At 62.4% G+C, this 19711-nt stretch overlaps 1 protein-coding gene across 3 annotated transcripts; it reads right to left on the bottom strand.

Moving 5' to 3' along the window:
- Positions 1–1823: 1823 nt before the first annotated feature.
- RGS19 (regulator of G protein signaling 19) lies at positions 1824–19023 on the bottom strand. 3 transcript variants are annotated; one of them, XM_080405203.1, is made up of 6 exons: positions 18864–19023; positions 6903–7045; positions 6591–6727; positions 4456–4530; positions 3165–3399; positions 1824–2350 (listed from the first exon to the last, which is right to left on the bottom strand). In XM_080405203.1, exons 3-6 carry the CDS (start codon positions 6689–6691, stop codon positions 2162–2164), a joined length of 600 nt encoding a protein of 199 aa, XP_080261329.1. In that variant the 5' UTR covers positions 6692–6727; positions 6903–7045; positions 18864–19023; the 3' UTR covers positions 1824–2161. The 3 variants fall into 3 exon arrangements, with proteins under 3 accessions (XP_080261329.1, XP_080261328.1, XP_080261330.1); XM_080405202.1 differs by lacking the exon at positions 18864–19023 and adding an exon at positions 9762–9996; XM_080405204.1 differs by lacking the exon at positions 18864–19023 and adding an exon at positions 7508–7527.
- Between the last annotated feature and the right edge of the window lie 688 nt (positions 19024–19711).

The following is a 19711-nucleotide window of genomic DNA, read 5'->3' as shown; positions in this document are numbered from 1 at the left end:
CAAGCTGGCCAAAGCACTCTGGCTCGTGCGCTGTGAGCAGGAGCCAGCTAATTACCGGTTGCTGTTGCCTTTCTTCTTGTGTTACTGTAAGGAGGGGAGCTGAGCTTGGGCGCAGTTTGACAATCCTGAATTAGGTGTGGAATCCCAAGCAGAAGGAGCCCCTCTGAAGTGGGGGCAAAAAGTACTGTCTCAGGGTACCTTGCGTTGCCCTTTTCTGGGATAACACCGAGGCAAGCCAGGGAGGGGAAGGCCATGGGATACAGAGGTATCTTAGAAGTAAAGTTTTGCTTATAAATTATTTTGAAGTGCTAGGAATGGGAGCAAGAGCCCAGCTAGATTATCTGGTGGCAGCAGGGTCTTCCCTGGGCTGAGACCTCTGTGGCCTGGGGGGAGGCTCTGACCCCTGCAGTGCTCTTGTACAGCTTCGGGGATGCTTGGCTTCCAAACCTTGAGCTGGGGCCACATTTTGAGAACGAGCCATTTCCTTTACTCACAAAACAAGCCAAGCACCCAGAACTAAAGCCTCCCCGGTGCAGGGTGGGGATGCTGCAGGGCTGTAGTGGTGCAGACTCTGCACTTGTGGGGGAAAAACCTGCCAATAACAACCAAATAATAACAATTGACTGGCATTCCTGAACAAATGAACTGTCTCTGGTCTCTCTCAAAAATACATTTTCTTGAACTGTATTTCCATCTTAGCAAACAAAACTAAATTTACTGACATGAATTTCCACACAGTCATGCCACTAGGAAGGAAGGAAACAACAACAAAAAAAAAGCTCAATTTTTTTGTTTGTTTAAAAAATATCTTCAATAAAAAGAACCAGTGCTCCTTTTTTCTTTGAAAGGGAGGGAGGGAGAGAGAGAAGGAGGGGAAGGGGTAGATAAATAGGAAATCACAGGCTGTTCTGCGTGAGGAGAAGCAGACTAGTGCTGGTCTTCTACAGCGGGGCTGAACCAGGGTGGCTGCGCTGGGTGGCAGGACCTCGGCATCGGCTTCATTTCACCACAGAGGGCAGGGGCTGCTGCAGAAACGTTTTAATTCTGGGTACCGGGGCTCCACTAAATTGTTCCTCATGCTGTACAAAAACACATGGACGCTATTGATCTTCCCTGTGATGTTTCCCATCCTGTGTGGAGCCCTGCCTGGCTGCTCCCAAGGGAGCCAGGGCAGACCCCTGGGCTCCCTGCTGGCAGGGCAGGCGGGGGCCAGCTGGGAGCCTCCCCTTTCAGTGGTCCCAGTGCCTGTGCGTCTCTGCGGGGGGGGAGGGGAATAATAAATACCTGCACGTGTGTTTTCCCCTTCCCTGAGGTCTGTGAACTGAGGATGCAGCTGCTTTGGGGTGACCAGCACGTGGTGTCTCAGGGTGGGCACGTGCGATGGGGGCTGATGGAGGAGGCAGCTGTAGGGTACCTGCTTCCACCCTCTGAGCACATTCTGGTGGCCCCACGGGCCCTTCTGGCCCCTCCTGAGGCCCTGGAGGGGGGGGGGGGGGGGCTGCCCCCCAGATCCACTGGGAATGCAAACAGGCTGCAGCGCTGTGCCCTGCCCCCTGGGCTGCTTCAAACAGGCGGAGCGATGTAAACTTGACAAGTTTTTATATGTACAGAGACGCTTGTCAAACCCCCCCTCCCACCCCTCGAGTCCCCCAATAAAAGCCAACAAAAAAAGCATTTAAAATAGAGTAAAAAAAAAAAAAACAAACCAACAACCAACCAACAAAAAAACCCAACAACAATTGACCTCCCCCCCACCCCAAAAAAACCCCAACCCAGTCCCCAACTGGGTCTCAGGTGGGAAACGGGGACAGGTCGTGTCCCCAGGTGTGGCAGAGATGGGATAAAGTGACCTCTTCAAAACGGGGTGCAGGGGGAGCCAGGCCCCGGGCGCTCTCCCGCGCGCTCCCCCGGCTCGCTCCGGCCAGCGGCGGGGACGGGGCTGGGGTTCAGTAGTACGAGCCGGCCCGGGCTGTGCTGCCGCAGTGGCACCAGCCCCGGGGACAGTCCTGGAGGGTGGTCCAGAAACCGGGGTGATGGTTCATAGGTAAAAAGCTAAAAACTGGGCGGAGGGGCTGGCAGGGAGGGCAGTGGAAGGGAGGCGACACCAAGCCCTCCCTGGCCACCATGTCCCCACCGGCATCCCCACAGCTGGCGGGCACCCTTAGGACTCCGAGGAGGAGTGGGAGACGCTCTGGAGCAGCGATTTGTATATGGCAGAGTTCAGGAAGCGAGGGTAGGAGTCTCTGTGCATGAGCGTGTAGATCTGGAGCTGAGCATCGTCGAAGGTGTGCGAGGACGGCTCCTGCATCTTCCGGTTGATGACCTCCCGCACCCGCGAGTCCAGGCTCACCTGGGCAGCAGGGAGAGAAACAGGGGGGGTGAGGGACCCCCGATGACAAGCCCCCAGCCCTGGCACCCACCCCTGCGCAAGCTCTAACGGGAAACGGGGTACTGGTGCGGCACCGCGGGCCAGACATGGGGAGACCACGGCGTGCTCTGCCCCGGGGTGTTGGCACCCCACTCCAGGTCCTCCCCACATCCCCTTGCTGGGCACAGGAGGGGGGCTGGGCTGCCCCCACCCTGGGGATACTGTGAGCTGGTCGGTCTCTTCTCCCAGTGAAGGGACAAGAGGAAACGGCCTCGGGTTGCACCAGGGGAGGTTCAGGTTGGATATTAGGACAAATTTCTTCACCGAAAGGGTGGCCGAGCGCTGGAACAGGCTGCCCAGGGACCTGGCGGAGTCACCACCCCTGGGGGGGGGGTTAAAAAACATGTAGATGTGGCACCTGGGGACATGGGTTAGTGGTGGGCTGGGCAGTGCTGGGTTAACGGTTGGCCTGGATGATCTCCCAGGTCTTTTCCAACCCAGCCCAGTCTGCGTCTCCTCGGCCCACTGGTGCCCTCGTGAGGTTTTGGTCCTGCAGCACAACCTGGCCCGCGGTCCCGCTGCCGGCTGTGGCCCAGGGCTTCTGGGGGGCCGGGGGTGCCCTCCCCACCGCGGTGCACAACCACAAAGCAAACCCATTACCTGCCAAGCTCATCCCCGACCACCCACCCTGTCCCCTAACGGCCGCAGGGCTGTGGCGGCAGCTGGGACAGAGCCCTCTCCCAAGGACACCCCCATCCCAGCCCCATTTTAGCCGCCTAAAGGCTCTGCCCCCTACCTCCTTGGGCGAGAGGATGGAGATGTAGTCCTCGTAGATCATCCTGGCCTTCTCGTCGATGGTGTGCTTGTTGCACTCGGTTTTGAGCTCCTCGCACGCCAGCCAGAAGAGCATGTTCTCCTCGCTGTACTCAGTCCGCAAGAACTCCCGGAAGACGTTGCGACCCGCCGGGCTCTTCATCAGCTTGTCGAAGGACTGTGCCCAGCCCCGCACCTCCTCCGGCGTGGGCTTGGCGCTGCCCGTCCCGGCGGGGAAGGCAAGGGGACAGCGTTACGGCTGGCCCGGGAGGGCTGCGGGCTCCCGGCTCGGTCCCTCCCCGCATGGCTCGGCCGTGCTCATCCCTGCTCCCATCCCAGGGGGACCGTGCCCGCACGCATCCCCCCTGCTCACGCCGAGGCTGCTCCTGCTGGGGCTCCGCTTTATCACGGAGGCTTTTGGAGGTCGCTCGTGGGGTCCATCCCGGCTCCGCTCGGCCGGGCTGGAGCGGGGGCTTGCTTGCAGCTGCGTTTCCCAAGCTGAGACGTATTTTGGTACCCAGAAGGGAACAAAAGCCCTTGCAGAGCAGCAGCTCCCAGCCGGCTGAGGAGAGACTGACATCAGCCCGTCATCCCTCACAGCTGCAGGAGAGAGGGAGGGAGGCTGCTCCCCAGCAAATACTTATTACCTGCTAAAGCAGGGCAGGAGCAGTCATTATCAGTAGCTAATTAGCACATCTGCCCCCTAACCCTGCTGTGCCAGGTGCTGAACACAGCACACACAGCTGGGCTGCGTGTGAGGGCTCATGCTCATCCCCTGAGGACCGGGTGCTCAGTACAGAGCACCCCTGGAGCAGGGTGCCTGCCTGCTCCGCTCCTCCCCGAGTGTAGATATACAGTACATTTACACTGCTGCTGCCTCTGCTTCTTTTGCAGTGCTGAGCCTGCAGAACAGCCCATCCCATGCTCTCCCTGCGGCTGTGAGGTGCTCTTGGCCATGGGTGTAAAGGGCAGGATAAGGCTCTGCCCTTGGCATGTGGCCTGAAAGATGCTGAGGTTCTTGTGTGCCTCAGTTTCCCTTTGCAAGGGCACCAGAAAGGGGCTGCAGCCTGTGGCTCCAGGCTTCCTGTTTCTTGGTGGGAACCAGGAACCCCCCGCCCCGAGTCCGGGTGCCCTGATCCTGCTCCCCGTGTGTGCACCAGCGGGCATGACGGAGGGCTGGGTGCCATGGAGGGTGGCAGCAGGGACCATGCCATGCCATGCTGTGCCATGCCACTTCCCCACCTCTGCCCCTGCAGTACCGCCCCTGCCCTCACCACGCTTCACAGTTTGGGATGGTCTCCAGTTTGGTCTCCCGGGATGCCCTCCATGCTTGCTCCCGGTCCTCGTTCCTAACGGGGAGATGGAAAGGTAGTCAGGGGCGCTGGGGACACCCCCCAGACCCCCACCTGGACTCCCCGACTGGTCCTGGCTACCGAATCTCTTCCGTGGGCACCAGCACATCCCACACCCGTCTGCTCCCCAGCACCCTGCCCGCCCCGGCAGCACCCCGGCTCCCTTGTGCAATTTGGCTGTCACTGTGCAAGGGTGTTTCGGGTGTTTCCTGCGGTTGGGCACAGGCACAGCCTGGCCCCCCTCCACCGCCTGGCACATGTGCCAGGGTCCTGCCTGAGCGGCCACTGGGCCACACCACGGTGAACCACCATGAATAAACACCAATTCATAAATAAATGGGGGTGGCTGTGGCCATGGGGGCTCAGCACCGTGGTGTGCTCAGCCCCCGTGTCTCGTTATCACGGGCTCCAGCCGGTGATAGCTCCAGCTCGCTCAGGAGGCCGGTGGCTGGGTTAGATGGAGGAAGGCAAAGAGATGGACCCTGCACCCCTGGGACACCCCAGCACTGCTCCAGCCTGGAGGCGGGGCGTGGGATGAAGGTGCCAGTGTCCCCTGTCCCCCCTGTCCCTTGCCCCAGGGGTGCTGGTGGCACAAGGGGAGAGCAGCCTCCAGCCAACTTCCCTCGAGCCCCTGAATTTCGGCGCCCGGTGCCGCCCACAGCCCTTCCTGCTTGCGACACCACCCCTCGCCACCCGCACAAGATTCAGTGTGCAAACTCCTGCCCCAGCGGCGGGGGCGGCCGGGGTGGGCAAAGCTGCGGGCACGTCCCTGGCACGCCTGAGCCCCAGCACGGCTGGCATGGGTCACTGCTTGCTCCGGGAGCGGGGTACAGCGGGGATTGCTGCCCCATCTCTGCTCACGGGCTCTTGCGGCAATGGAGGAGGGACACGGGGAAGGGTCACCCTGCCCACAGCCAAATGCCACCCAGCCTGGGGTGGTGGCCAGGAGGGAGCTGATCAGGGCAGGCTGTGAAGGGAGCTGCTTGCTGTCCTCGCTGCCTTGAAAATGTGAGGAAACGAGATGGGATCAGGCGAGACGGGGCCCCAGGGGCACGGCGGGGGTTTGCCTGGGGCTGGCATCGGTGCTGGGGCCGCGCTGTGGGGCTCAGCTCCAAGCTTGGTGCTCTCAGTGCCCGTAAAGCCCAAAGCTGCTGCAAAGCCCAAAGCCACCAGCAATCTCAGAGCGGGCAGATGCTGAGGATGCAGCAGAGCAGATGGCCTGTCCAAAATCTGGGCTATCCAGAGACAAAGGAGCTGGGGATCCTCAGAGAGGACAGGAGGTGCAGCCGCAGGCAAACGGCCGGTTACACCCTGGGCTTTGGGCAGTGCTGGGAGGCCGGGGCTGGACTCTGCACCGGCAGCTCCAAGGCAGAGCTGCCCGGGAGGGCTCCCATGGAGGGCGGCCATCCACCTCGGGCAGGACTCTCCAGCCGCATGAAAGCAGCTCCCCCCACGCAGCCCAGCGGGGACATCCAGCCCAGGAGAGCCACTGGTGCAGTGCCAGAGGGGGCTTCCCGGTTCCGCTGCCTTCTCTACATATTTTAAAAGATCTGGCTGATGGGCAGGAGTCATGGTGCACTGAGGCTCAGCTCGGGCTCACCAGGCTCCATGGGGGCAGAGCACCACGCCACAGCACCACTGATGCCCATCCGCTCCAAAACACCATTTACACCCTTTCCAACCACGACACCCATTTTGCTCTCAACTCCTGCCCCAACGCAAGCACACAAGCAGCTCAGAGGCTCAGCCCAGTGAGCGGACCCGGCTCTGTCCCAGCTGCCATCCTACTGCCTGTGCCACAGGCTGCACCAAAGGGAGCCCTCAGGGCTGGGGGCTGCTGCGGGACCCCCGCTCCCTCCAACCTGGGTGCCTGTTCAGGCAGCAGCTGTGTCCAAGCGCTTGGCACTGCACACAGCACAGGGGACCAGCAACACGTGGGCAACCCTTGCATCCCCCCTGGATGCTCCCATGGACCCCCAAATATCATACGATGCGGTGGGTGGGTGACGCTCATGGCCCTGCGGGAGCCTTGGGCTGGGGTGGGCGGTGGGACGTACCATGAGCAACTGCAGCAGCAGCACCAGCAGAAGCAGCAGGCGTTGGGGCGGTGGTTGCTGGTGGGTTGCACCGTTGTCGGAGAAGTCTCATGCCGGGACATCGGAAGGGGTGTCTCTGCGGACGCGGGTCCTGCGTACTGAAAGGCAGGAGGGCAGGGCGCGGGTGAACGAGCTGCCGGTGGTTATCCCCCACCATCTGCAAGCACCCGGAGGTAACCGAGAGACCCCAGTGCCACGACTGGAGGTGATTTAGTTTAGGTCCCCGCTTTCTGCCCCGGCCACCAGCCCATCCTGAGACGGTCACCACCTCACCTGCGTCCCAGCCTCATACACGGTGGACGGGGTTGGGTCGTGCTTTGGGGGCTCTTCTGCTGCTCTCTGCTCCTCCCAGCCCGTGGGTGAGCCGTGCCGCCGAGACCCCCCAGCTAACGTCCCCGCCGCCTCCTCGATGGAGCCTGTGGGGAGGGACAGGGGTGGCACCGCGTTACCTTTGCAGCGGGACCCCCCGGCTTTGAGAGGCTCAGGGGGGCTGCTCCACGCTGGGAAAAGCCCTTTGCAGGTGGCAAGCTGGGGCATGGCAGGCAGGCAGAAAGCGTGCAAGAAAAGGAAGTGAGAAGGAAAGGAGGAGGGGAAACAGGGTGGCAGATGCTCTGCCAGCCCCACGCTTTGCCCGGGACCCCCTCCCACACTTTGGCAAGTGGTGCTTGAGCCCTGCAGGCGCAGCAGGGCTGGGCAGGGACTCAGCACCAGCTTGGCATGCCCCTGGCCATGCCCTGTGCTGTGAGGAAGCGCGACCAGACCCCCCTGGCGCGTTCCGGCCGGGGATGGGGAAGTCGGAGTCGCTCCACGGCATCATGTGAGTGGAAGGAAACAGGGTGGGGAGTTTTCACAGCTCCCGGCACCAAACCAAAACTCACCCTGTGCCAAGTGTTGGCTGAGCCCAGTGCTCTGCACCGCTGCTGCAGAACGGTCCCCCTGCGCCCACAGGCCTGTCTGTCCCCATCTGTCCCTGCCTGCACCATTGGCCCAGCACGCAGCAGGGATGCTCCTGGGCAGGAGTGGTGCCAGGGCTCAGCACCCACCTCCGCACAGGTAGGGGTAAGGATGTGGTCACGGCCGGCTCTGCCTCCCTGTCCCCCGCTGAGGGCAATGGGCAGCAATCACGGTCCTTCCCCTGCTGGAAGGAACAGGAGCGGGGGGGCAGCAGGCAGGGAGAGCCCCCGGCCACCTCAGCCCCAGCATCCCTGTCTCCAGCTGCCCCAGCTCTCAACACCTCAGGTCTGAGTCCTGCTGTGGACTCAGCAAGGGGGACAGAGCCAGGGTGCAGGTCCCAGCTGGGGACAAGGCTGTCCCCAGAGCCCCCGTGAGCCCATGGCCACACCTGTGGGTGCAGCCCTCCAGCCCCGGCACGGCCATCGCCCAACAGCGCCTTCTGTGAGCTCCTTGCCTGGGCCCTTGCAAACCTCCGGCTGGCTCCCATCGCTCCCACAGGAACGAAAAAGGAGAGAGCTTGCATTTCGCTCCCAATTGTCCCTATTTATAGCCCCGATGCTGGCAGGATGGCTGTGACCTTGTCACCCGCCTCAGCAGCAGGCTCCAATCCCTCTCCCACCCACCGCCCTCAGGCCCATTTAACCCCCGGCTTTTTTCCCTTTCCTTTGCTTCCCCCGTCCGTCCTCCCCTCCCGGTGCCCACTCTTCCCCCTGCCCACCCACGGCGACATCCCACTGCTGAGCCCCGAGCCCCACCGTGCCGGAGCTGCTGGGGGGCTGCAGCCCCGCAGTGGGGCGGGGGGAGCCGGGCTCCGGGCACGGCTCCCAGCGGGGCTCCAGCGCTAATTACAGCAACCGGTGACGAGGCTGTGGGAATGGGGCGAGCAGGAGGAAAACCTGAAAGCTGGGAAAACCTTGCAGCCTCCCAGCCCGGCCCGAAGCAAAGGCAGCGACGGGAGCAGGTGGATGGGGGGTGGCTGAGGGACAGCGCGGGGACAGTGTGTGGCATTGCTCCGGGGGACCCCCAGGCACTTCGCTCCTGCGGCTGGTGCTTGACCTTGGCCAGAGCAGACTCGCAAGCAGCTCAGCCAAACACCTGAGAGGCAGCGGGACACAGCAGCACCCCCAGCCAGGAGCACCCCTTCCCCATGCCCACTGGGTGCACTCAGCACCCGGCCAGGGGGCAGGATCAGCTTGTTGCCCACCCCGGGTGCTGTGGCACCCACCTAGGGCTATCTTGGCTGTGTGGGCTGCACCAAGGGAGACAAGGAGGAGAAGGGGGGTGAGGGGCTGCAAAGGGCCCCCCGGCCCCGGCACTGAAGGGCAATGCTGGTGTGCGGCCGACTGGCACCCAAAGGCAACGCCAGCCCACTCCAGATCGGCACCCAAGGGCAATGCCATCACGCTCTGGATGCTCAGAGCCCGTTTCCCAGCCACGTGCACCCCTTAGCACCCCATCCCACCACGCCAGCGGGGGTCGTGTGCTGTGGGGCTGCTTCTGGCTGCCCTGGGGCTGGGAACTGCAGCCAGGGCCGGCGGATAAGGAAGTGCCAGCAGGCAGCAGAGCCTACAAGTGCCGGAGGGAAGGTGAGGGCGTGCACGCGAGGCCGTGAAAAGAGGAAGGATGACAGAAAGGGGACGTTTCCCCAGCAGAGAGAAAAGACGCCCCAAAAGCCACCCTCGCCCAAATACTGTGAGCTCCCTGAGCCCCCCCGTGAGCCTTTGCCTGATGGCTGCAGTACCTGGCCTGGGACTCCCCACATGCTGGGTGTCCCCAGGTCAGGCCAGCTCACGTGCCTGTGATGTCCCCACTGAGCATGGCACTGCCCCATCCTCCCCCCAGACAGAGAGGGGACTCCCCATGCAGTGGGAGCCATAGCATCAGGGCGCCCACGCAGGCAAAACCAAGGTGATGTCAAACACCAGCTGTGGGGATGATGCCCCTCCACACGCACCCCACCTTCCCCAAGTGCCCCAGCTGGGGACGATGCCCTGAGCCACATGGCACCCCCCTCCAGCCACCCCTGCCTCTGCCAAGTGCGGCACAAACCAGCGCCCACCCTGGTGCGGGGGCACCCCCAGCACAGCCTGCCCCGAGCCCCCGAGGTGCCCAGCTGGCCCTGTGCTGTGGGTGGGGGGACGCAGGGCCCGGCAGGAGCTGCCGGTGGCCCGTCTGTACCTGTAGCCTGGCCATCATGCGGCAGCGGGAGCCGGCCAGGGTGACCCCGGCCGGCTCAGGGGGTGCGCGGCATCACCGGAACTGCCGGCTCTGAGGGCAGGGTGACGGGAGAGAAAAGAAGAGAGAAAGAGAAAAGAAAAGCGGCTGAACACATCCTCTCACAGGAAAGGGAGTGGTAAGGGAAGTGGCAAACTCAACCGAAGAGTTCAGGCCTTTTTTGGGAAAGCCCCGGCAGGGCCCGACTCTCCTGACCGCTCCGCCGCAGGGCTGGCCACCCCGGCGGGGCAGGAGCAGGGCAGAGCGAGTCCAGCTGGCAGCGCAGCCCGGTGGTCCTGCCCCTTCCCACCCCTCAGATGGAGCCAGCGGCCGCCACAGGCATGATGGCAGCTGAGCCGGGGCTCCCCGGCCAGGAATGGCACCAACCATGGCGCCAGCTGCAGCTGGGCATCTCAGAGACCTCCCGGGCATCCCTGGAACAACCCATGGCCAGGGAAGCGGCTTTGCTGAGGAGCGATGGGCAGAATACGTCCCCAGGGTGGACACGGGCTGTCCCCAGGGTGGGCATGGGCTGGATGCTGGCACTCAGCTGACACCGCTTCAAAGTGCCGGTGCTTTCCGCCACGCTGTACCCCAGACATCCCGGGGGCTCCGGCGTTGCCCACGGGGCGAGGATGCCGGCAGCAAGGGAAGGGGCCGGTGCCCGAGGGTGGGCTGAGCCAGAGCCTCCCGCGGTGCCTCCCAGCACCGTTCCTGCCACGCGGGGATGTGCCAGCCAGCCTGCCGTGTAGAGCGAAGCCCAGCTCCCTTGGCCAAGAGTGACTCACGAAGTTGTTTGGTTTTTTTCCTCTTCAGGGGAAAAAAAAAAAGAAGAGAGAAAGAGAAATCAGATGCCCAACCTCCGTTCCCTTGATTAAATTTGCCCTCGGCACCACTGCAGGTGTGGGGGGCTCCAGCCTGGCACCACCCCGGCCACCAACACCAGTTTGTGGTCTCTGCTGGCGGCTGCCCTCTCACTCACACGGGCTCACTGCAGGTGGAAAAGGGGAGAAAAGGGGAGAAAGAGGGAGGAGGGATGCCGGCACCCCCTGCACACTCCCCTGGGGCCACAGGGGTGGGCCAGGCGCCCGCCTGTGACATGTGCCCGTTATCAGCCTGGCCCAGAGCCCTGCTCGGCTCAGCCACTTCCCTCCCTTCCCCGGGGACACCGAGCTGTTATCTCCTCTCTTCCCAACACGGCACAGCCCGGCACCCAACAACCAACACTGTCACCATCCCCAATCCCGCCCCGTCTGGAGCAACCCCCCCCAGAAGTCACCCTCCACTTCAGCGGCTCCTTTTCCTGCCGGCACCCACCGCGCCGTCGCTGCTGTCCTCACAGGCACTCAGCGGGGCTCCGTACCTCTGGTCACCTGAACCGCATTCACTTCCCAAGTGTTTTTCTAGGATTCCCTTTGCCACTGCCAGGCAGGGCCAGCTCCAAGGGCTAGAGGCTGCCAGGATGCGGCCACGCTCCCACGGGGTGCCCAGCACCCCCGGCTTGCCAGCCTCGGGGCACCCCCTGGCTTTGAGGATATTTTTATTCCTCAGCCACGGTACGAGCCCTCCACCCCGGGAGAGACCTTCCCTGCCTATTTTATGGGTCAAAACCAGGAGGGCAGATGTGCTGCTCACCGCCGACCCCGGCGGGGACTGCTCAGCGGGGGCGATGCACCAGCCTCCTGTGGTGCCGGCAGAGACACCGTCCCCGGCCAAGCTGCTGGCACGGGTGACCCCTGCCACGCGCCAGTGACGCCTTGGAGGGGAGCGGCGCCGCATCTGGCCCCTCGCCGTGCCTCAGGGGAGCTGCAAGATGCCCATCACCTGCAAGACCGGCCACGCTGGATCAATGCAAGCAGCGCCTGGCCGCCTGCACACCGCTGCTGGATTCTCCAGTGTCTAATAAGGGTTCAGCCCAGCCTGCAGCTTCCCCGCCTCCTCCCTGCCTTTCCCCCAGGAAGGACCCAGCACCTCCAGCCTCTGCCAAATTTGGCTGAAACCAGCCACTGAGTGCAATAAGACGCAGGGTGACCGCGCCGGCACCGGGGGGATGACGGGGTGCCGGCACCCCCGGGCCCCCCTCTGCCGGGGTTACTCTGTGGGCAGCCGCCGCCACCGCCGAGCCCCACAGCTGCCACCGCCCCCGCCGCCTGCCCCAGCCACCTGCCAGGCACAGGAAGTTTTAGGTGCTATTTTTAGACCTGGCTTTTCCCCCCACCGCTCCCTTTAGCAATCTATTAAAAAAGACTGAAGAGGTGAGGCTGAGCCCCCCGACTGTGCCAGGACAGGACTAGGCTGACCCCGATGCTACCGGCATAGAGGTGCCAGCCATCCCAGCCACCGGCCAGGTTGGGTTCCCCACGTCCCACCGGGACGAGAGGGTGGCGATGCCCACGTGGCTGCATCCCGGCTGTGTCCCCGCTGCCCTGCCCAGCGCCTGCTGCTGATAACACCGGCAGATGTGCCCGCGCACGTGGCAGAGGAGGCGGCGGTGGCGGCGAGCGGATGCCTTTGGGGGAACTCCTCTGCCTGGCAGTGATTTTTCTGCCATCCCCTGAGACTGGAAAGGCTGGTCCTGGCAATGGGAACTGGCAGATGCTGCAGCGTGTCCCAACACCTCCCTGGTCCTTCGCACCACAAGGGCTGACAGCCCCATGGGCACCTCTCCCGCCGCGATGAGGACAATGCTGGGGTCCTTTTCCAGACCAGCCACCTCCTCTGCTCCCTGCCCATCACCTCGCCCATAGCCGGGGTATATTTCTATGCCAAGCATCCTCCAAACCAAATCCCACCGCAAACTCTCCCAGAAGGACCACAAGAACCACTCCAGCAGCTGCTGCCAAGAAGCGAGTGGACCCGCGACTGTCCCAGCATGGCCACCACGGCTGCCAGGCAGCACAACGGGCACAGTGTGGCTGGCACCCACCCCTCCGGCCCTGGCTCTTGCACTGAAACAGAGTTAATTATTTCACAGCATAAAAATAGCACCCGCGACAATCAGCTGGGGGATTTAATAAGGCAAGCCCTGACAATTACGTTTCTGTTAGTAGAGGTATTGCGGCGTTGTTAAGGCAGACTCCTGTTAAGCATTTGGTAATGATCCATGTGAAAGGAGAAGAAAGATCACAGTAATCAATACTCAGTAGGGGCTAAACCGCACGGACGGAGTCTGGTGGCTGATGGAAGGGAAGAGGAAAGGGTGGGATACGGCATTGGCGTGGCCCAGGTGGGAGCTGAGCCAGGTGGCAGGGTGCTCCTGGTCCACAGTGTCCTGCCAGCCCAGGACCTGCTTGTCCCCATCCCAGCACATGCCAATGAGGGCAGCACTGTGTCCCCCCAGCGAGCACAGGGCAGAAGAGGGGGTGTTAGTGGTAATTTGGTGGATGGGGATGCTAGCAGGACCGAGGATAAGAAGACAAAGAAATGCCCCTTCTGAGGAAACGAGGCACCAGACAGAGAATCAACCCGGGACTGGGATGAAAAGGAGAGATCCTGCATCACAGGGAAACACTGGATCAGAGGGATCACTTACCGCGGCTTCGAGCACTCCCTGCCGCAGCCAAGATGCGATTTTCTCCTCAGCCCCGGCACGAGCCCACACCCCACCGGCTGCATCCGGAGACCCACGCCAGCACGGGAGCCGCTGGCCGGGCACAGGGAGGTCTGGGAGCCTGCGCCAGCATGGGCAGGCGGTGGGTCCGGCCACGCCAGGGACAGGTCTGGCCCTGCTCCCCAGCCACGCTCCCTGCCCAAGGGCTGGCCCCGCACCCATTGATGTGGTCAGGGCAGGGCTGAGCCTGGCAGCCGGCTCAACCAGCGGCGGGACCGGCCGGGCCAGGGCTACACCAGCACCACAGCTGGGGACAAGGGGGCCCACCCCACAAATGCTGCACCCTGGGGACATTTGCCCACTGTGGTTTATTCACCTGTGGGCCCCGCTGCCTGCACGCTGCCAGCCCTGATGGATGCCTTTTGAGGTCTGGCTTCAGGCAGATGTCACACCTCACCGGTGAGCATCCAGGGCTGGGTGGGATGTTCCCCCCGGCCCCAGAGCCAGTGCCACCACAGGTCCCTGGGCCAGAGCTTGCAGAGCTGAGCTTTTGCGTGTACCAGTAAAACTTAATCCCACAACAGAGTTTCGTCCTGTGTCGAAACAGTGAGGGACTGCAGAAGGCGTCCCCCAGGAGACTATCCTGCAGGCGAATACCCGGGGCAAAGGGGATTTGGTGACCTGATGTCCTGTCCCAGCTCTGGAGCACCCCAAGGGACATAGGTGACCCCTGTGCTGCAGTCACAGCACCCTCACCGGCGCCGGGGCAGTAGCGATGCTCTGCCCTGCCGCAGCTGGGACAAGGGACAGGGAGCTCTGTGAGCAACTCGTGTCCTCCAAGACTGGCCGCGCCAGTTATTTAAAAACCGACCAAAGGGGAAGAAAGACGGCAAGATTCAGCTCGGCCGTCCCTGGGGAGGAGCTGGCAGTGCGGGGAGGAAGGAAGCCCTGTCACCCTGAGTGGCCCCTGTGCCAGCGGTGGCCCCTGGCCCCAGGGCAGTGCCAGGCAGCTGCTGCATCCCGCTCCAGCTGTCGGACAGGGCTGTGGGAGGCGGCCGGGGCAGCAGGAGCCTGGCCATGGGGGATGCCCATCACAAGCACTCTGGGCTCAGATCGCAGCAGTGGCCCTCGCTGGGGATCTCACTGAGATCCCCCGTGTGACAGGCCACGGCGATGCCCTTCACCGAGCCCCCGGGATGCTGCAGGGCTTGGCTGTACTGTCAGAGGACACAGGAGCTCGCCTGCCACTGCTGTCACGGCAATACATCTCCCTGTTCCCCAATCCCCTTTGTGAGCTTTCTCCTCGTGGTGAAACTCACACCAGACTCACAGGCAGCATCTTTCCTTGGGGATTTTGCTTTCCAAGGCTAGCCTGAAGCTTTCCCTTCCTTTTCCGGGGTTCCTGCCTGCTAATGCCAATATGTACCTGTTTGCTCTTCTCCTGCCCTTTGCACTGAAATGCTGCTTGGGCATTTGCCTTCTGTCGGAGGAAACTGCTTAAGCCTCGGTTGGGTTCGTGCCTGCAGGAGGGGGAGCAATCAAAAACCCCAAACCCTTAACCCCAAACCCTTTGCTGGCTGCCTGACCCCCTACACTGAACTAGCAGCAACCCCAGTTGTGGGAGCGGGCTGCCAGTGCACCCACAGCCTGTCCCTGCACCCAGAGCCACGGCCACATGTGGGGACATCGGGGGCTCCGCTCCCCCTGTGCCCATCCTGTTGCTGCCCTAGAGCCTCCGTGGCATTTCTGCCTCTGGCATGGTCAAGTGCTGACAAGCAAGGCTGGAGCATGGCAAAGCTGGGCCCCCAGCCCCAGCAGTCTTCACAAAGAGCCCTCAGAAGGTCAACTGAGGCTGTTTCCAAGCGGTTAGAGAACTGGAAGGGTGGCTTGTTATAAAACTCTACCGTACATTTTCCTGCTGTCAGGAAACCCCCTTTTTTCCATGTCTTAAGACAAATGTTAAAGCTGAACCCCAAAGGACTTTGTGGTTGTTTTTATTGCTGCTGCTGCTCCACCCTCCCCCCAGTAAATCTCTGTTTCCATGAAATGGCCAAAGGCAGGAGGTTTTGCAGGACGAGTGAGCGGCAGAACGCTCCCCACCTCTCCTGGTAAACTCATCCAGGATGGCCGAGGTCCCACGGACCCGGAGGAGCTGGTGTGGTGGGCTGGGGCATCAACCTCCGTGCCCACCCCAGGGGAGCCTGGGGAGGGGAGAAGACACAGGTGGCAGGTCTATGTCACCCGTCCCCCCCGAAGAAGGAACCCAGTGGATTCCCAGCCAAAAACAACAGAAATAAAGTAATTCTCCGTGCTCCCAGAGCATGCTTTCGCAGAAGGGTTGATCAAAACTCAGGGGTTGCTGCCTTGTTTTACACGGTGTTCTGGATCCAGCAAAAGCCAGGATTTTGATTTCACCATAGTTTTACCCCAAAGCCACCCACCGGTTCCCGTGTCCCCAGGTCCCTGGCAGCACCTGGGCAGGCTGGGGGGCTGTGCAGGGGACTCACCCCAGAGCTCGGGGGCTGGCACGGCCCTAGCTCAGCAGCGGGCCGGCAGCTCCTGCAGAGCGTGCACAGCTGGATTTAAGATGTTTGGTTCCTACAAAAAGTTATGGGTGTCCTGAAACTCGGGGAGAGCCAGACGATGGAGTTACCTGCCGCAAACAGCGCTGTGGCTCAATGCTACCGTCACACAGCCACGGTAAGAATTTGGGACTTTCTGCAGGTCACCCTCCCTGTGCTGCATGAGGTGAACCCATGGTGAAGCATCTGGGGAAAGTAATGGGCTGAGCGAGCCCAGCACTGATGGAAACGAGCTGGAGGAGACTCGTGTGGTGCTGGTGCAGGATGGTATGAAAAGAGAGATGCCTGTGGGGTGGGATGTCCATTCCCTGAGCTGGCCGGGACAGGGGCAGTGATGGCCACGGCAGAGCAGCTCCTGCTCTGCGACGGGGTTGCTGGAGCCCTTGTGAGCCAGTGAGTTCAGTTTCTTCCCCTCTTATGCCATGGAAGATGTTAGACACTCTTCCCCCATCCCGTCCTCCCCAGGGGCGAAAACCATGTTGTTACACACCGGGGGACTAAAATAAGTGGTTATAATGGCCAGTATCTTCTCTTCCCCCCAAATTACGAGGTGTTATGAAACAATGTATATAAACAACGAGCTTTAGATCCACCCCTCAACAGCTTTTGCAATGGAAATGCAGGGAGAGATGTGCAGAGACAAATAAGGAACTGAGTAATAGGAAGTCTCGGCGAAGGCCGTGGGCACCCGGAAGCCGCTGTTATTCCAGGCAAGAGCCCGAAGTGCCAAACCCCGAGAGCGTGTGGCACAGCGGCACAAAGGTGGCGATGCCTGCCAGCCTTGCTCTGCCATGGCTGCTCTACTTTTGGGGTGCTCAGGCATGGCCTGGGGGTTGGTGCAAGAAACCGGCCCGAAGAGCAGGAGGAGCTGGAAGGGAAAGGCAGGGCACCCCGTGGCATGGCTCACAAGCATGGCTCTTGCCTCCTCTTGGGCTGACTTTCCAAAATAATTTTATCCACTGGATAAAAATTTGGAAAAAAAGAGGGAAGCCACAGCAGCTTGAGCTCATGCTCTGCAGAGATCGAGGAGCAACACCGCAGCTGCTGTGCTACTCCAGACCTGTTGCTCACAGGGAAGAAGAGCCCAGAGCACGGAGCTCACCTGCCCCCTTTGCACAAGCCCAGTTGAAACTTCAGATGCTGTAGCCCAAGTCCAGCCTAAAAGTGAGACTACAACCAAAGATAAGCAAAGAGGGGAGAGGATGCGCTTCAGGAGGCAGCAGAGATGCACTGCTCCCGCACCTTGGGCAGACTCAGCATTAATTACTCTGCCAAGGTATTTTTCCCCCTTACCCTCTCTGGGTTTGAATTGCATGATCTGATTATCTGCCTTCGGTTCCTCCTTTTTTTTAATAACAATATCAAAATGGGCACCCGCACCCTGATTGAGGTATATTCATGTCACTAAATTTCTGTTTCTCCACTATAATCTTATGAGGTGGAGTTTGTTTAATTGCTGAAGAACACGACTGTATTTTGATTAGCGGCTTGAGTCATTTGTGGGGAAGGGCTGACGCAGAGAAGCTAAAATCCTTGTAGGGAAATCTGATGTGGAGCTCTCCCTTGGGAGATATTCTGAAATATGTGCCCACTGGGGTAACCCGTTTTCCCAAAGAAAACTATATCCACCAGGCCAGCAAACGCCATGGGCTCCACTCATCCAGCGTGACACGGGACGAGCGTCTCTATCGACGGGGATGGTGGAGACGCATCCAGAGGGGAATGAACTCCCCTTAAGCAGGGAAATCCCTCCCACTCAGTTAACACTTTTTGTTTAGTTTCTTAAATAAGGCCATGGATCTGCGCCAGAGCAGCCTCCTGGAAGCGGCGGGGAGAGGGAGCTTCCCAGGGGAACCTCTCCATGCCTGGGGATGCACAATGATCCACACGCGGAGCAGCTCCGGCGGCTGCGTCTGGCCCAATCCATCTCTCGGCCAAGTCGCGGCATCCTGCGACGCTGCCCACGTGATGGGCTTGTGTTGGGTGACAGTTGGATGTCAGCCCCTACGGGGGACAGCTGCGTCCCGGACACCACCGAGCCAGGTCCCACCACCCAACCCTTTGGCCATGCTGCTGCTGGAGACCCATCGGGGACCGGAGCCCACGGTGTCCCTGACCTCAGCCAACCCCCCCAGACCCACTGCTCCCCGCTGCCCCGGCCAGGTCAGGGCTCCCGATCGCTCTTGCTCCCCGCATCGAGGCATGGCACCCCCTGCATGGGGGGCACGGGGATTGAGCCTGCCTGCCCCAGCCGGTGCCTGGATGCTCAGCGCTGCCCTGGTACCCACCTGTGGGTGAAGGGAGAGCAGGGGCAGCCCTGGGCAGGGGAGGCCTCCGGGGGGGGGGGAGGGAGATCCTCCCTGCAAGCTCCCCCCCAGGGCTGGGCAAGCCCCAGTGCAGCCGGCCCTGCAGCTGGAGGGTGCCCCCTCCTTCCCCCTCCATCCTCCTCCTCCTCGCAGGAGCCCTGCCCTCCCCCGGGGTGATGCGCTGGGGAGGCCCCCCTCCCTGCTCGGCGCTCGGGGTTCCCCCGCCCCGCCGCCGGGTCCCCACGGAGCATCCCGCTGCCCTCCCCCCGCTCCCCCCAGCCCTCGCACACGGGGGCTGGTGCCAGGCGGCGGCCGGACGCACGGACGCACGGACAGAGCCCGCTCCATCAATCCCCGGCGCTCCGCGGTGCTCGGTGCGTGGCGGGGGGGGCGGGGGGGGGGGGGGGCGCGGGCAGCGTGCGAAAGGGAGGATGCCCGGGGCCGGGGGCGCATGCAGAGGGGAGCGTGCAAAGGTGGCGGTGGGGAGCGTGCAGAGCGGGGTCCGCCCGGGGGAGCGGGGAGGGAGGCTGGGCTGGGCACCGGGCGGGGAGGGGGCGATGGGCCCGTGCGTGTCCCCCCGGCATCCCGCGGGCGGCGGCGGCCCCGGGCCGGGGCGCCGGGTACTCACGGGACGGGCATCCGCGCCGCCGCCGCCGTGCAGCGCCGTCCGCTGCCCCCGCCCCGCCGCCCCCGGCCGCCGCCTCTGCGCTGCCTCCGGGCTGGGCACCGGGGGAGAGGGAGCGGCAGCGGGAGCGGAGCGGAGCGGCGCGGCTGCACTGCGCACGCGTCCCCCGGCCCCTGCGATTGACTTCCTAAAGCAATTGCAGCTTTGGCACTTCCTCACGTCAAAACACACACACACACGCACACACACACTCGGCGCCCAGCATGGGCACCCAGTACCCGCACCCTGCACCAGCACCGTGCTCCCAGTGCTGGTGCCATGCGCCCAGTACTGGCACCCACTACCAGCACTTTGCACCCAGTGCTACACCCTGCACCAGCACCGTGCTCCCAGTACTGCACCCTGCACCAGCACCATGCGCCCAGTACTGGCACCCACTACCAGCGTTATGCACCCAGTGCTACACCCTGCATCAGCACCATGCACCCAATACTGGCACCCACTACCAGCAATGCACCCAGTACTGCACCCTGCACCAGCGCTGTGCGCCAGCACCATGCACCCAACACCGGCACCCTGCACCAACATCCAGTATCACCACTTTGTACCCAATACTGGCACCCCACACCTGCACTCAGTACCCGCTACTGGCACCTTGCACCAGCTGTATGCACCCAGTACTGGCACCCTGCACCGGCACTGGAGGTCCCCTCTGTCCCTGGGGGGTCCTCACCCACCCCAGGTTGTGGGGCTGCGCTGCCCCCGGGGCCGCTTTCCAGCTGAGATTCCCTGCCCAGGAGCAGCTTTCCCTAAATCAGTGGTTTCTCTGCTTTTTTTTTATTTTTTTTTCC

The sequence above is a fragment of the Falco punctatus genome (genome assembly GCF_963210335.1).
Source record: "Falco punctatus genome assembly, chromosome: 10".
In the NCBI taxonomy this organism is placed as follows: domain Eukaryota; kingdom Metazoa; phylum Chordata; class Aves; order Falconiformes; family Falconidae; genus Falco; species Falco punctatus.
This window is presented reverse-complemented; position numbering and strand designations above follow the sequence as displayed.